The 15473-nt window shown below is 42.5% G+C and overlaps 1 protein-coding gene across 1 annotated transcript in view; it reads left to right on the top strand.

Annotated features, from left to right (window-relative positions):
• Positions 1-14174: 14174 nt before the first annotated feature.
• Positions 14175-15473, top strand: part of ndufs4 (NADH:ubiquinone oxidoreductase subunit S4) — a 45373-nt gene continuing 44074 nt past the window's right edge. The window contains exon 1 of the mRNA XM_021622252.3: positions 14175-14355. Within this exon, the coding sequence (XP_021477927.1) occupies positions 14273-14355 (83 nt within the window). The 5' untranslated portion in view covers positions 14175-14272. The remainder of the gene's footprint in view (positions 14356-15473) is intronic.

The following is a 15473-nucleotide window of genomic DNA, read 5'->3' as shown; positions in this document are numbered from 1 at the left end:
CTTAAAATAAAGTGCTGGTCCTAACTGACCTAAGACAGGGAAGTTTTACCAGAATTAAATGTCAGGAATTGTGGCAAACTGAGTTTAAATGCATTTGGCTAAGGTGTTATATATATATATATATATTAAACCTATATATATATATGTTTGGGGTCACTTAGAAATGTCCTTGTTTTTGAAAGAAAAGCATTTTTTTTTGTCCATTAACATAACATCAAATTGATCAGAAATACAGTGTAGACATTGTTAATGTTGTAAATTACTATTGTAGCTGGAAACAGCAGATTTTTTTATGGAATATCTACAGAGGCCCATTATCAGCAAACATCACTCCTGTGTTCCAATGGCACGTTCCGTTAGCTAATCCAAGTTTATCATTTTAAAAGGGTAATTAATCATTTGAAAACCCTTTTGCTATTATGTTAGCACAGCTGAAAACTGTTGTACTGATTAAAGAAGCAATAAAACTACACGTTATTAGACTATTTAAGTATCTGGAGCATCAGCATTTGTGGGTTCGAATACAGGCTCAAAATGGCCAGAAACATAGAACTTTCTTCTGAAACTCGTCTGTCTATTCTTGTTCTGAGAAATGAAAGCTATTCCATGTGAGAAATTGCCCAGAAACTGAAGATCTCGTACAACGCTGTGTACTACTTACTTACCGTAACTTCAGTAATCCCCCAGAATGCCTCAGGCTGCCTTCACTACTTATTTTATTTGTGCAGTTCTGCTCTTATGTGGAGCGGTCATATTGATTGCCTTACACTTCAAGGCCAAGAAGTCTACACAATCTACTACCATTGTTTTCTCCGTAATCGAGCATTTCTGCTCGCATATCACATTAGCATTCGGCTGAGGTTCCACCGGTCTCCTCGGAGCGGCCATTAGCTGTTGTATCTGGAGCATTTTGAGCACTAGCTTTGTTATTCACTTCCTGAACAGCCTCAACATAGGATACATTGTTTGTCCAAAAAAAAAATAAAAAAATGATACCTCTGCGCTCCCATGGCTTTCTGTTGTACTTCACATCCTGCATATGCTGCACTATGTTCTCCGTCACAGTTACAAGATTTACCTTTAGCACACATTTCTCGTTGATCACCACCACACTTTGCACATCTCATTTTACCTTTGGACACATTAGCAACATGCCTCATCCGTTGGCACCTAAAGCACCGAAGTGGAGGCGGCACATACTCTCTAAACAGGATAACTGAGTGATCCTACACTGCACCCCATTCGGCAGATTCCCTTCAAAATTGTAACAGTACAGTTGTAGTCTTTCTGCTCTTCCTCCTTTCAGAGAAGCCTTAACTTCTTCCATTGTAATTTCCACTGGAGGCGGCACACGTCCTCTCCGTTTAGACATAGCCCCGGGAATGTGACATTTCACCCCCCCCCCCCCCCCCCCCCCATTGGGTGTGCAATGTCGAAAACTTTCTTATGCTGGATTTTACTACTTGCAATGATCAGGACCTTCCCATAACCCATTGATATGGCACCCTTAATCTCTTCTCTAATTAAAAAAAAAAAACATTATGCTAAGGGTTGAACTACTTTCTTGCTGGCTCTGAGAACACTGCCATAACTTTATAACCTTCTACTCTGACCTGTGTGTCTAGGGTGGTCCTTTTAAAAGTATACTCTCAGTACTACTCGTTGTTTCCCCAGCAGTATTCATCCCTCATTGTGATTTCTCTTAATCCCGATCCTCCTATTCTCAACAGGTGTAAATAGCTGATCATCACTGGTTTCATCATCGTTATCTATTGTCCTAACGCTGCCCTCTGAATTGTCCGCCATGCCGACCCGTCGTCACAGTGCAGTTGTGCAACAAACAAACAGCTTGTTCCCACTTTTCGACCACCACCGACGATGAATTGGCTTCCTAGTCGTCGCCGTCTTCTTCTTCTTCTTTAGGATCTGTTTTGGCGGATCGTGTCCAACTTTTAGGCGTATACACCGCCACCTACTGTACTGGTGTGTGAGGCCATTCACGGCCTACCTACATTCTTAATACAAAACTGAGAAAAGGGAAAAAGGAACATTTCCTTGCCAACTATTAACCGTCTAAAAAAAACACACCACCTTGTCCACTATGTAACCCTGTCTACTGCAGACCATCGGTCTGAGAGGACAGAAAACTACCACTCAACACCACCTTGTCCACTATGTAACCCTGTCTACTGCAGACCATCGGTCTGAGAGGACAGAAAACTACCACTCAACACCACCTTGTCCTCTATGTAACCCTGTCTACTGCAGACCATCGGTCTGAGAGGACAGAAAACTACCACTCAACACCACCTTGTCCACTATGCAACCCTGTCTACTGCAGACCATCGGTCTGAGAGGACAGAAAACTACCACTCAACACCACCTTGTCCACTATGTAACCCTGTCTACTGCAGACCATCGGTCTGAGAGGACAGAAAACTACCACTCAACACCACCTTGTCCACTATGTAACCCTGTCTACTGCAGACCATCGGTCTGAGAGGACAGAAAACTACCACTCAACACCACCTTGTCCACTATGTAACCCTGTCTACTGCAGACCATCGGTCTGAGAGGACAGAAAACTACCACTCAACACCACCTTGTCCACTATGTAACCCTGTCTACTGCAGACCATCGGTCTGAGAGGACAGAAAACTACCACTCAACACCACTTTGTCCACTATGTAACCCTGTCTACTGCAGACCATCGGTCTGAGAGGACAGAAAACTACCACTCAACACCACCTTGTCCACTATGCAACCCTGTCTACTGCAGACCATCGGTCTGAGAGGACAGAAAACTACCACTCAACACCACCTTGTCTTCTATGTAACCCTGTCTACTGCAGACCATCGGTCTGAGAGGACAGAAAACTACCACTCAACACCACCTTGTCCACTATGTAACCCTGTCTACTGCAGACCATCGGTCTGAGAGGACAGAAAACTACCACTCAACACCACCTTGTCCACTCTGTAACCCTGTCTAATTCTACTGCAGACCATCGGTCTGAGAGGACAGAAAACTACCACTCAACACCACCTTGTCCTCTATGTAACCCTGTCTACTGCAGACCATCGGTCTGAGAGGACAGAAAACTACCACTCAACACCACCTTGTCCTCTATGTAACCCTGTCTACTGCAGACCATCGGTCTGAGAGGACAGAAAACTACCACTCAACACCACCTTGTCCACTCTGTAACCCTGTCTAATTCTACTGCAGACCATCGGTCTGAGAGGACAGAAAACTACCACTCAACACCACCTTGTCCACTATGTAACCCTGTCTACTGCAGACCATCGGTCTGAGAGGACAGAAAACTACCACTCAACACCACCTTGTCCACTATGTAACCCTGTCTACTGCAGACCATCGGTCTGAGAGGACAGAAAACTACCACTCAACACCACCTTGTCCACTATGTAACCCTGTCTACTGCAGACCATCGGTCTGAGAGGACAGAAAACTACCACTCAACACCACCTTGTCCACTATGTAACCCTGTCTACTGCAGACCATCGGTCTGAGAGGACAGAAAACTACCACTCAACACCACCTTGTCCACTATGCAACCCTGTCTACTGCAGACCATCGGTCTGAGAGGACAGAAAACTACCACTCAACACCACCTTGTCCACTATGTAACCCTGTCTACTGCAGACCATCGGTCTGAGAGGACAGAAAACTACCACTCAACACCACCTTGTCCACTATGTAACCCTGTCTACTGCAGACCATCGGTCTGAGAGGACAGAAAACTACCACTCAACACCACCTTGTCCACTCTGTAACCCTGTCTAATTCTACTGCAGACCATCGGTCTGAGAGGACAGAAAACTACCACTCAACACCACCTTGTCCTCTATGTAACCCTGTCTACTGCAGACCATCGGTCTGAGAGGACAGAAAACTACCACTCAACACCACCTTGTCCTCTATGTAACCCTGTCTACTGCAGACCATCGGTCTGAGAGGACAGAAAACTACCACTCAACACCACCTTGTCCACTATGTAACCCTGTCTACTGCAGACCATCGGTCTGAGAGGACAGAAAACTACCACTCAACACCACCTTGTCCACTATGCAACCCTGTCTACTGCAGACCATCGGTCTGAGAGGACAGAAAACTACCACTCAACACCACCTTGTCCACTATGTAACCCTGTCTACTGCAGACCATCGGTCTGAGAGGACAGAAAACTACCACTCAACACCACCTTGTCCACTATGTAACCCTGTCTACTGCAGACCATCGGTCTGAGAGGACAGAAAACTACCACTCAACACCACCTTGTCCACTATGTAACCCTGTCTACTGCAGACCATCGGTCTGAGAGGACAGAAAACTACCACTCAACACCACCTTGTCCACTATGTAACCCTGTCTACTGCAGACCATCGGTCTGAGAGGACAGAAAACTACCACTCAACACCACCTTGTCCACTATGTAACCCTGTCTACTGCAGACCATCGGTCTGAGAGGACAGAAAACTACCACTCAACACCACTTTGTCCACCATGTAACCCTGTCTACTGCAGACCATCGGTCTGAGAGGACAGAAAACTACCACTCAACACCACCTTGTCCACTATGTAACCCTGTCTACTGCAGACCATCGGTCTGAGAGGACAGAAAACTACCACTCAACACCACCTTGTCCTCTATGTAACCCTGTCTACTGCAGACCATCGGTCTGAGAGGACAGAAAACTACCACTCAACACCACCTTGTCCACTATGTAACCCTGTCTACTGCAGACCATCGGTCTGAGAGGACAGAAAACTACCACTCAACACCACCTTGTCCACTATGTAATCCTGTCTACTGCAGACCATCGGTCTGAGAGGACAGAAAACTACCACTCAACACCACCTTGTCCACTCTGTAACCCTGTCTACTGCAGACCATCGGTCTGAGAGGACAGAAAACTACCACTCAACACCACCTTGTCCTCTATGTAACCCTGTCTACTGCAGACCATCGGTCTGAGAGGACAGAAAACTACCACTCAACACCACCTTGTCCACTATGTAACCCTGTCTACTGCAGACCATCGGTCTGAGAGGACAGAAAACTACCACTCAACACCACCTTGTCCACTATGTAACCCTGTCTACTGCAGACCATCGGTCTGAGAGGACAGAAAACTACCACTCAACACCACCTTGTCCACTCTGTAACCCTGTCTACTGCAGACCATCGGTCTGAGAGGACAGAAAACTACCACTCAACACCACCTTGTCCTCTATGTAACCCTGTCTACTGCAGACCATCGGTCTGAGAGGACAGAAAACTACCACTCAACACCACCTTGTCCACTATGTAACCCTGTCTACTGCAGACCATCGGTCTGAGAGGACAGAAAACTACCACTCAACACCACCTTGTCCTCTATGTAACCCTGTCTACTGCAGACCATCGGTCTGAGAGGACAGAAAACTACCACTCAACACCACCTTGTCCACTATGTAACCCTGTCTACTGCAGACCATCGGTCTGAGAGGACAGAAAACTACCACTCAACACCACTTTGTCCTCTATGTAACCCTGTCTACTGCAGACCATCGGTCTGAGAGGACAGAAAACTACCACTCAACACCACCTTGTCCACTATGTAACCCTGTCTAATGCAGACCATCGGTCTGAGAGGACAGAAAACTACCACTCAACACCACCTTGTCCACTATGTAACCCTGTCTAATGCAGACCATCGGTCTGAGAGGACAGAAAACTACCACTCAACACCACCTTGTCCACTATGTAACCCTGTCTAATGCAGACCATCGGTCTGAGAGGACAGAAAACTACCACTCAACACCACCTTGTCCACTATGTAACCCTGTCTACTGCAGACCATCGGTCTGAGAGGACAGAAAACTACCACTCAACACCACCTTGTCCTCTATGTAACCCTGTCTACTGCAGACCATCGGTCTGAGAGGACAGAAAACTACCACTCAACACCACCTTGTCCACTATGCAACCCTGTCTACTGCAGACCATCGGTCTGAGAGGACAGAAAACTACCACTCAACACCACCTTGTCCACTATGTAACCCTGTCTACTGCAGACCATCGGTCTGAGAGGACAGAAAACTACCACTCAACACCACCTTGTCCGCTATGTAACCCTGTCTACTGCAGACCATCGGTCTGAGAGGACAGAAAACTACCACTCAACACCACCTTGTCCGCTATGTAACCCTGTCTACTGCAGACCATCGGTCTGAGAGGACAGAAAACTACCACTCAACACCACCTTGTCCGCTATGTAACCCTGTCTACTGCAGACCATCGGTCTGAGAGGACAGAAAACTACCACTCAACACCACCTTGTCCACTATGTAACCCTGTCTACTGCAGACCATCGGTCTGAGAGGACAGAAAACTACCACTCAACACCACCTTGTCCACTATGTAACCCTGTCTACTGCAGACCATCGGTCTGAGAGGACAGAAAACTACCACTCAACACCACCTTGTCCTCTATGTAACCCTGTCTACTGCAGACCATCGGTCTGAGAGGACAGAAAACTACCACTCAACACCACCTTGTCCACTATGTAACCCTGTCTAATGCAGACCATCGGTCTGAGAGGACAGAAAACTACCACTCAACACCACCTTGTCCTCTATGTAACCCTGTCTACTGCAGACCATCGGTCTGAGAGGACAGAAAACTACCACTCAACACCACCTTGTCCACTATGTAACCCTGTCTACTGCAGACCATCGGTCTGAGAGGACAGAAAACTACCACTCAACACCAACTTGTCCACTATGTAACCCTGTCTAATGCAGACCTTCGGTCTGAGAGGACAGAAAACTACCACTCAACACCACCTTGTCCACTATGTAACCCTGTCTACTGCAGACCATCGGTCGGAGAGGACAGAAAACTACCACTCAACACCACCTTGTCCACTATGTAACCCTGTCTACTGCAGACCATCGGTCTGAGAGGACAGAAAACTACCACTCAACACCACCTTGTCCTCTATGTAACCCTGTCTACTGCAGACCATCGGTCTGAGAGGACAGAAAACTACCACTCAACACCACCTTGTCCACTATGTAACCCTGTCTACTGCAGACCATCGGTCTGAGAGGACAGAAAACTACCACTCAACACCACCTTGTCCTCTATGTAACCCTGTCTACTGCAGACCATCGGTCTGAGAGGACAGAAAACTACCACTCAACACCACCTTGTCCACTATGTAACCCTGTCTACTGCAGACCATCGGTCTGAGAGGACAGAAAACTACCACTCAACACCACCTTGTCCTCTATGTAACCCTGTCTACTGCAGACCATCGGTCTGAGAGGACAGAAAACTACCACTCAACACCACCTTGTCCACTATGTAACCCTGTCTACTGCAGACCATCGGTCTGAGAGGACAGAAAACTACCACTCAACACCACCTTGTCCACTATGTAACCCTGTCTAATGCAGACCTTCGGTCTGAGAGGACAGAAAACTACCACTCAACACCACCTTGTCCACTATGTAACCCTGTCTACTGCAGACCATCGGTCGGAGAGGACAGAAAACTACCACTCAACACCACCTTGTCCACTATGTAACCCTGTCTACTGCAGACCATCGGTCTGAGAGGACAGAAAACTACCACTCAACACCACCTTGTCCACTCTGTAACCCTGTCTACTGCAGACCATCGGTCTGAGAGGACAGAAAACTACCACTCAACACCACCTTGTCCTCTATGTAACCCTGTCTACTGCAGACCATCGGTCTGAGAGGACAGAAAACTACCACTCAACACCACCTTGTCCACTATGTAACCCTGTCTACTGCAGACCATCGGTCTGAGAGGACAGAAAACTACCACTCAACACCACCTTGTCCTCTATGTAACCCTGTCTACTGCAGACCATCGGTCTGAGAGGACAGAAAACTACCACTCAACACCACCTTGTCCACTATGTAACCCTGTCTACTGCAGACCATCGGTCTGAGAGGACAGAAAACTACCACTCAACACCACTTTGTCCTCTATGTAACCCTGTCTACTGCAGACCATCGGTCTGAGAGGACAGAAAACTACCACTCAACACCACCTTGTCCACTATGTAACCCTGTCTAATGCAGACCATCGGTCTGAGAGGACAGAAAACTACCACTCAACACCACCTTGTCCACTATGTAACCCTGTCTAATGCAGACCATCGGTCTGAGAGGACAGAAAACTACCACTCAACACCACCTTGTCCACTATGTAACCCTGTCTAATGCAGACCATCGGTCTGAGAGGACAGAAAACTACCACTCAACACCACCTTGTCCACTATGTAACCCTGTCTACTGCAGACCATCGGTCTGAGAGGACAGAAAACTACCACTCAACACCACCTTGTCCTCTATGTAACCCTGTCTACTGCAGACCATCGGTCTGAGAGGACAGAAAACTACCACTCAACACCACCTTGTCCACTATGCAACCCTGTCTACTGCAGACCATCGGTCTGAGAGGACAGAAAACTACCACTCAACACCACCTTGTCCACTATGTAACCCTGTCTACTGCAGACCATCGGTCTGAGAGGACAGAAAACTACCACTCAACACCACCTTGTCCACTATGTAACCCTGTCTACTGCAGACCATCGGTCTGAGAGGACAGAAAACTACCACTCAACACCACCTTGTCCACTATGTAACCCTGTCTACTGCAGACCATCGGTCTGAGAGGACAGAAAACTACCACTCAACACCACCTTGTCCACTATGTAACCCTGTCTACTGCAGACCATCGGTCTGAGAGGACAGAAAACTACCACTCAACACCACCTTGTCCACTATGTAACCCTGTCTACTGCAGACCATCGGTCTGAGAGGACAGAAAACTACCACTCAACACCACCTTGTCCACTCTGTAACCCTGTCTACTGCAGACCATCGGTCTGAGAGGACAGAAAACTACCACTCACCACCACCTTGTCCACTATGTAACCCTGTCTACTACCACCTGCAACTGTTCTGCAGTAAATCCCCTCAAACACAAGTACTTCTCTGCCACTTCCATCTCAACCTCTATTTTATTTTTTAATTCCAATCCATGTCTTCAGTATAATTGACAACCATGGCTATAAACGCTAAAAAAAGCTCACCTTACTGAAGAACATATTCTTCCTATCACTCTCTCTGGTCTCTGCCTACTCACAGGAATCGTCAAGATGATCCCTCACCCTGTATCCATCTTCCTCTATCAATCTCTTTGCTTCAGCATGCAAAACTTTCTGTACTTTCTTCTTCTCTTTTGGAGTTTTATTGTGAACTACACTTAAAAGGTGTGTGGGGGGTTTTGGTTTGGTCAGGGTGTGATTTGGGTGGGCATTCTACGTTCTTTATTTCTATAGTAAAACATTTACAAAAGAAAGGTAAACTCCCATACAAGGGAATGTAAAAATCACCATGGAATCTGTATTTATGATCAATTTGATGTTACTTTAATGGACAATTAAAAAAAAAAAAATTGCTTTTCTTTCAAAAAAACAAGGACATTTCTAAACTTTTGAACGGGTTTGGGGTAACTTAGAAATGTCCTTGTCTTTGAAAGAAAAGCAACTTTTTTTGGGGGGGGGGTCCTTTAAAATACCATTAAATTGATCAGATATACAAACATCGGATGCTGAACCAGAATTCAAATGATGATCAGTGTAATAAATAGTGTTGTGGTGTTCCTTACCGGACTTGGCGTGTATACAAGAAACATGGTTTAAACCTCAGATGGATTATATTATACCTGGGGTTTATCTCTGTGTGAAGTGATAGAAGGGAGTGTTCGGGGTGATGGGTGTGCTATATTTATCAAAGAAGGTGTAGCCCATAGAGAGATTCATGATTTCAAAGAACATGCATGTGTGGCAGTGGAGATTTGTAGAGAAGGGGGGGGGGGGGGGGATATCACATTGTTTGATTACTATAGTCCTTGTAAGCCCATCTCTGTATCTGAATTAGACATCGTTGCAAAATCCATGTCACGCCCTGACCTTTGAGAGCCTATTTATGTCTCTTTATTTTGGTTTGGTCAGGGTGTGATTTGGGTGGGCATTCTATGTTCTTTATTTCTATGTTTTGTTTTTCTATGTTTTGGCCGGGTATGGTTCTCAATCAGGGACAGCTGTCTATCGTTGTCTCTGATTAGGAATCATACTTAGGCAGCATGTTTTGCTACCTTAGGTTGTGGGATGTTTTTTTTTTTTTTGTTAGCTCTGAGTAACCTTCAGAACGTGAAGTTGGTTTGTTTGGATTAAATAAAGAATCATGAACACGCTGCACCTTGGTCCACTTCTTCCGACGAGCGTTACAATCCAGTTCAGGTGATAAAGAGATACAGTGGGGACCGAGAGACTGAAAAACAGCTCCTATCTCAAGGCCATCAGACTGTTAAACAGCCACCACTAACATTGAGTGGCTGCTGCCAACATACTGACTCAACTCCAGTCACTTTAATAATGGAAAAATTGGATGTAATAAATATATCTCTAGCCACTTTAAACAATGGCACTTTATATGATGTTTACATACCCTACATTACTCATCTCACATGTATACACTGTACTCTATACCATCTAGTGCATCTTGCCTACGCCGTTCGGCCATCGCTCATCCATGTATCTTTATGTACATATTCTTTATCCCTTTACACTTGTGTGTATAAGGTAGTAGATTTGGAATTGTTAGATTACTTGTTAGATATTACTGCATGGTCGGAACTAGAAGCACAAGCATTTCGCTACACTCGCATTAACATCTGCTAACCATGTGACAAATCAAATTTGATTTGATTTGACATATCAATGCACATAACAGGCTGTGGGGCAGCAATACCAATGTGTCTGAAGACTTTATGGAGTGGAGGGGACTAGTTTGTATAAATGACGGTTAGGGGACACGGGTAAATGTGACTAGAAGTATATCTTCATGGTTTGATCTTACATTACTGTCCTCCTCCATTGCTGGAATATGTGAGTGGGATGTGAAAATATAATCCACGATAGGTAGTGATCATTTCTCATTCATGTACCAACATACAGTACCAGTCAAAAGTTTGGACACAGCTGCTAATGCTAGTTAATTTTTACATTTTTACTATTTTCTACATTGTAGAATAATAGCGAAGACATCAAAACTATGAAATAACACATATGGAATCATGTAGTAACCAAAAAATTGTTAAACAAATCAGAATATATTTTAGATTCTTCAAATTAGCCACCTTTTGCCTTGATGACAGCTTTGCACAATCTTGGCATTCTCTCAACCAGCTTCACCTGGAATGCTGAGGTGACCAGAGCTTTGGCAATGAAGGAAGTGATGTCAAAAGTATATTTTGATATTGAAAAAGCATGTGATACAATGTGGCAAGAAGGTCTACTGATTGGATTATGGATCATGTTTGACTGAACCTTCCAGGTAAGGGTGGGATTGGAGTTATCAAGAGAATATGAGGTGGAAAATGGAACTCCACAGGGTAGTGCTATTAGTCCTATCTTATTCACGTTGATGAGTGACGATATCTTCGGGGATATCGGACAGGGTATAGGGGGCGGAGTTATATGCCGATGAAGGTGCCATTTGGAAAAGGGGAAGGAATATTCATCGAGGAAATGTAAGGTGCAGTTGTAGCAGTAGAGGAACGGTCCTTATCACGGGGTTTCAAGTTATCTTTAGTTAAATATTGCCATACGTTGTTCACTAACAAAAAGTTTAAGGAATATGTCAGTGTTCAATTAAATGGAGAACGACTGGAAAGGGTAACAGAATTGTGAGTATTTTGGGGGCCTATGGTTTGATGAAAAGCTGGAGACATATTACATTTATTGAGACTGCATGTAAGAAAGTATTACATCTTATGAGGACCATAGTTGGTCATGATTGGGGGGGGGGGGGCAGATAGGCAATCTTTACTGAATATTTTATCAAGGTCACTCAGAATGTGCGATGACGCTTTTAAAACTACACCGGTAGAGGCTTTATAAGTGTATACTGGGGAAACGCCACTATCCTTTAGACGAGTTAAGCTAGCCCTGGCATACTGTGAAACACTGAAGGGTAGTACGATAGATCATCCTACACTGACGCTACCGGAAGACTGTTGGGAATATAAACGATATCAAAATAAGTGTTTTGGGCGAGAGTTTGAATGAAAAGTTGATGACTATGGACTCAGAGATGTTGTTATAGGACCATCTGTGGTAATAGAAAATGTGCCACTGTAGTTTTATACAAGACCACATGTTGGTCTTAGCCTGATAGAAGAAAACAAACAGTTGTGTGAAGAAGATAATGTAGAAATAATAGTGGATCAAGATATTAGTAATCAGTTGTATTCTTGTCTTGCAGTGTATACAAATGATCCCATGAATGGGAAGACAGGAGCGAGGTGTGTTTATTCCTGAGTTTGACGTTAATCTACGCATAAGAGTGACTAATGATTTATCTGCATATTCAACAGAATTGCTTGTGATAGTTGTTGTATTGCAATGGATAGAGGAAGGAGCAACCAAGAAAAGTAGTAATATGTTCAGACTCTGCATCAGTTTTAAGATCTGGAAAATCAGAATGTGAGGATTTATGGGTAGAAATAATGATGATGTTCTTGTGGCTACAAAGACATGGTATTGAAACTCAGTTCTGTTGGATACAAGCTCATACAGGAGTTAAAGGATATTATATAGTAGATATATATTATATAGTAGATATTATATAGTAGATATTATATATTATATAGTAGATATTATATATTATATAGTAGATATTATATATTATATAGTAGATATTATATAGTAGATATTATATAGTAGATATTATATATTATATAGTAGATATTATATATTATATAGTAGATATTATATAGTAGATATTATATATTATATAGTAGATATTATATAGTAGATATTATATATTATATAGTAGATATTATATAGTAGATATTATATATTATATAGTAGATATTATATAGTGGATATTATATATTATATAGTAGATATTATATAGTGGATATTATATAGTAGATATTTTATAGTGGATATTATATAGTAGATATTATATAGTAGATATTATATAGTAGATATTATATAGTGGATATTATATATTATATAGTAGATATTATATATTATATAGTAGATATTATATAGTGGATATTATATATTATATAGTGGATATTATATATTATATAGTAGATATTATATAGTAGATATTATATATTATATAGTAGATATTATATATTATATAGTAGATATTATATAGTAGATATTATATATTATATAGTAGATATTATATAGTAGATATTATATATTATATAGTAGATATTATATAGTAGATATTATATAGTAGATATTATATATTATATAGTAGATATTATATAGTAGATATTATATATTATATAGTAGATATTATATAGTAGATATTATATATTATATAGTAGATATTATATAGTGGATATTATATATTATATAGTAGATATAATAGCAAAAAAGAGCAAGGCAAAATTATATTATGGATATACACGTGGAGTTGGGTAGATGGGGAAATTTAAACATTGATTCAGAAAAATGGGGTTAGATTGCTGGCAGAGACAATGGGAGGAAAGTAGTAAGGGCAGATATAAAAAAAATGTATAGTACAAGTAAATATGTACAGGAGATAATGTCATATAATGGGAACGGAAGGGAGGAGGTTATGTTGTGTAGGATAAGGTTAGGGCATACGGGATTGAATTAATCTTTGAAATTGATAGGGAAACATGGTCATGGAATGTGTAATGGAGGAAACGGTTGAACAGTATTATTTTGTGAATTGTATGACGTACAAAGGGAGAGGTTGTTTGATAGGGTCAGAGAGGTTGGATGGGAATTATTTGATTTTATTTTAAATTCAGGGTTAATTAATAGGAGCAGCGGGTAGCCTCATGGTTAGAGCATTGGTTGCTAGCTCAAATCGTTCTGCCCCTGATCTAGGCACTTTTAGTGGCACTGTTCCTAGGCCGTTATTGTAAATAAGAATTTGTTCTTAACTGACTGGTTAAATAAAATGTTTTAAAAAAAATACAATATAGTGTTATAGAAATCTCTCGACCGGCCCCACTCTCCAGAACAATAGGTGGTGCTATATGCACCTGTCTGTTGGTTGCGATTCGCCCAAAAAACTTAGAAGAAGAAGCCCAGCAGCAGCTCTTTTTGTTTAGTTTTGAACCTTCCCGTACTCCGTACAAATTAGCTGTTGACAGAATCATGGCGTCCTCAATGTCACTTCTAGGTTTGGGACGGTGTTCCCTGCTAAATACAGCCACTAAAGTAATCCTGAATCCTGTCAGGTAATTATGTTTTTATTTTGCTACATTGCTATAGTCATATTTCTGTCGCACAACGAGTTTCTATCCTCCTATTCGTCATAACATGCCATTGTTAGCTAGTTTATGCCTGTGTCATTGGTTTACTTTAGCTAGCTATTTAGCTTAGCACAAACAACACAAAAGTTACGTTTCACGATGTGTTCTTGGGATATTTCTAGGTGATAATGAGTATGGATGGTTGTATTGGTTTTTGTGAAAGGCAGTGTAAATAAGTCATAGCTAGTTAAGGAGTTAATCGCTAGTGTTAACGTTAGCTAGCTGCATGTGTCCTTTAAATGTGTTAACAAGCTAGTTAGCAGCAAAGACAGTACAGTATGTGGAGATGGGCAGAAATCCGCGATCATGCTTGTATGCGATGTCATGTCGTCGGCTGGCTAAGTTCCGACTGGGAAAAAATATATTTGAATGGTTATCCAAGTCGGGAACTCGGGCCTCTTTATATATAGAGCTCCTACTTTCTTTTTCTTACCGGAAGTAAATACTTTACCTCTTTATGTTTCCGACTTCCCAGTTGTCTTGAAAGCACCCAAATTTGTTTGACGAAAATGAAAACGTGTCTGTTTGTCACTTTTCACAAGAGCTGCGTTCGAATACCCATAATAACATACTGTATGCTACATACTTTCTACTATTAGTTCATTTTAGTATAGAGTAAATGAGCGGTATTCTTTCAGTTGACTGTCCTAAGCACTTCGCCTGTCCACTGGAAGTGGATGCTGTTGCTATGCAACCGCCTGTTAGCATAGCAAATTAATATCTAGACATTTTATGACTTTGTGCGGGTTTGTCAATTCAATCTGGAGTGCCAGAGTGCGTTCTGGGTGTTTGTAAATTGTCAAGATGGTCCATTGGTAAATTCAGAGAGCGTTTTGCTATCGCCGTTCTGACCTCACAACGACAGTCAAGCACCCAAGCTAACTTACTAGCTACTTCCAGACACAAATGAGAGAACACCTCACTCTGACCATTTTACTCTGACCTCACTCTGACCACCTCTATGTCCACCTCTTGAACATCAGACTCTGAGGCCTCATCTTCACTGTCACTTTCCAACCCTGTTAAGGATTGCTCGTTGTCAG

The sequence above is a fragment of the Oncorhynchus mykiss genome, chromosome 11 (genome assembly GCF_057628025.1).
Source record: "Oncorhynchus mykiss isolate SJ-2025 chromosome 11, ASM5762802v1, whole genome shotgun sequence".
Lineage (NCBI taxonomy): Eukaryota > Metazoa > Chordata > Actinopteri > Salmoniformes > Salmonidae > Oncorhynchus > Oncorhynchus mykiss.
Note: the sequence above shows the minus strand (reverse complement) of the source record. Positions and strands in the feature narration are given on the sequence as shown.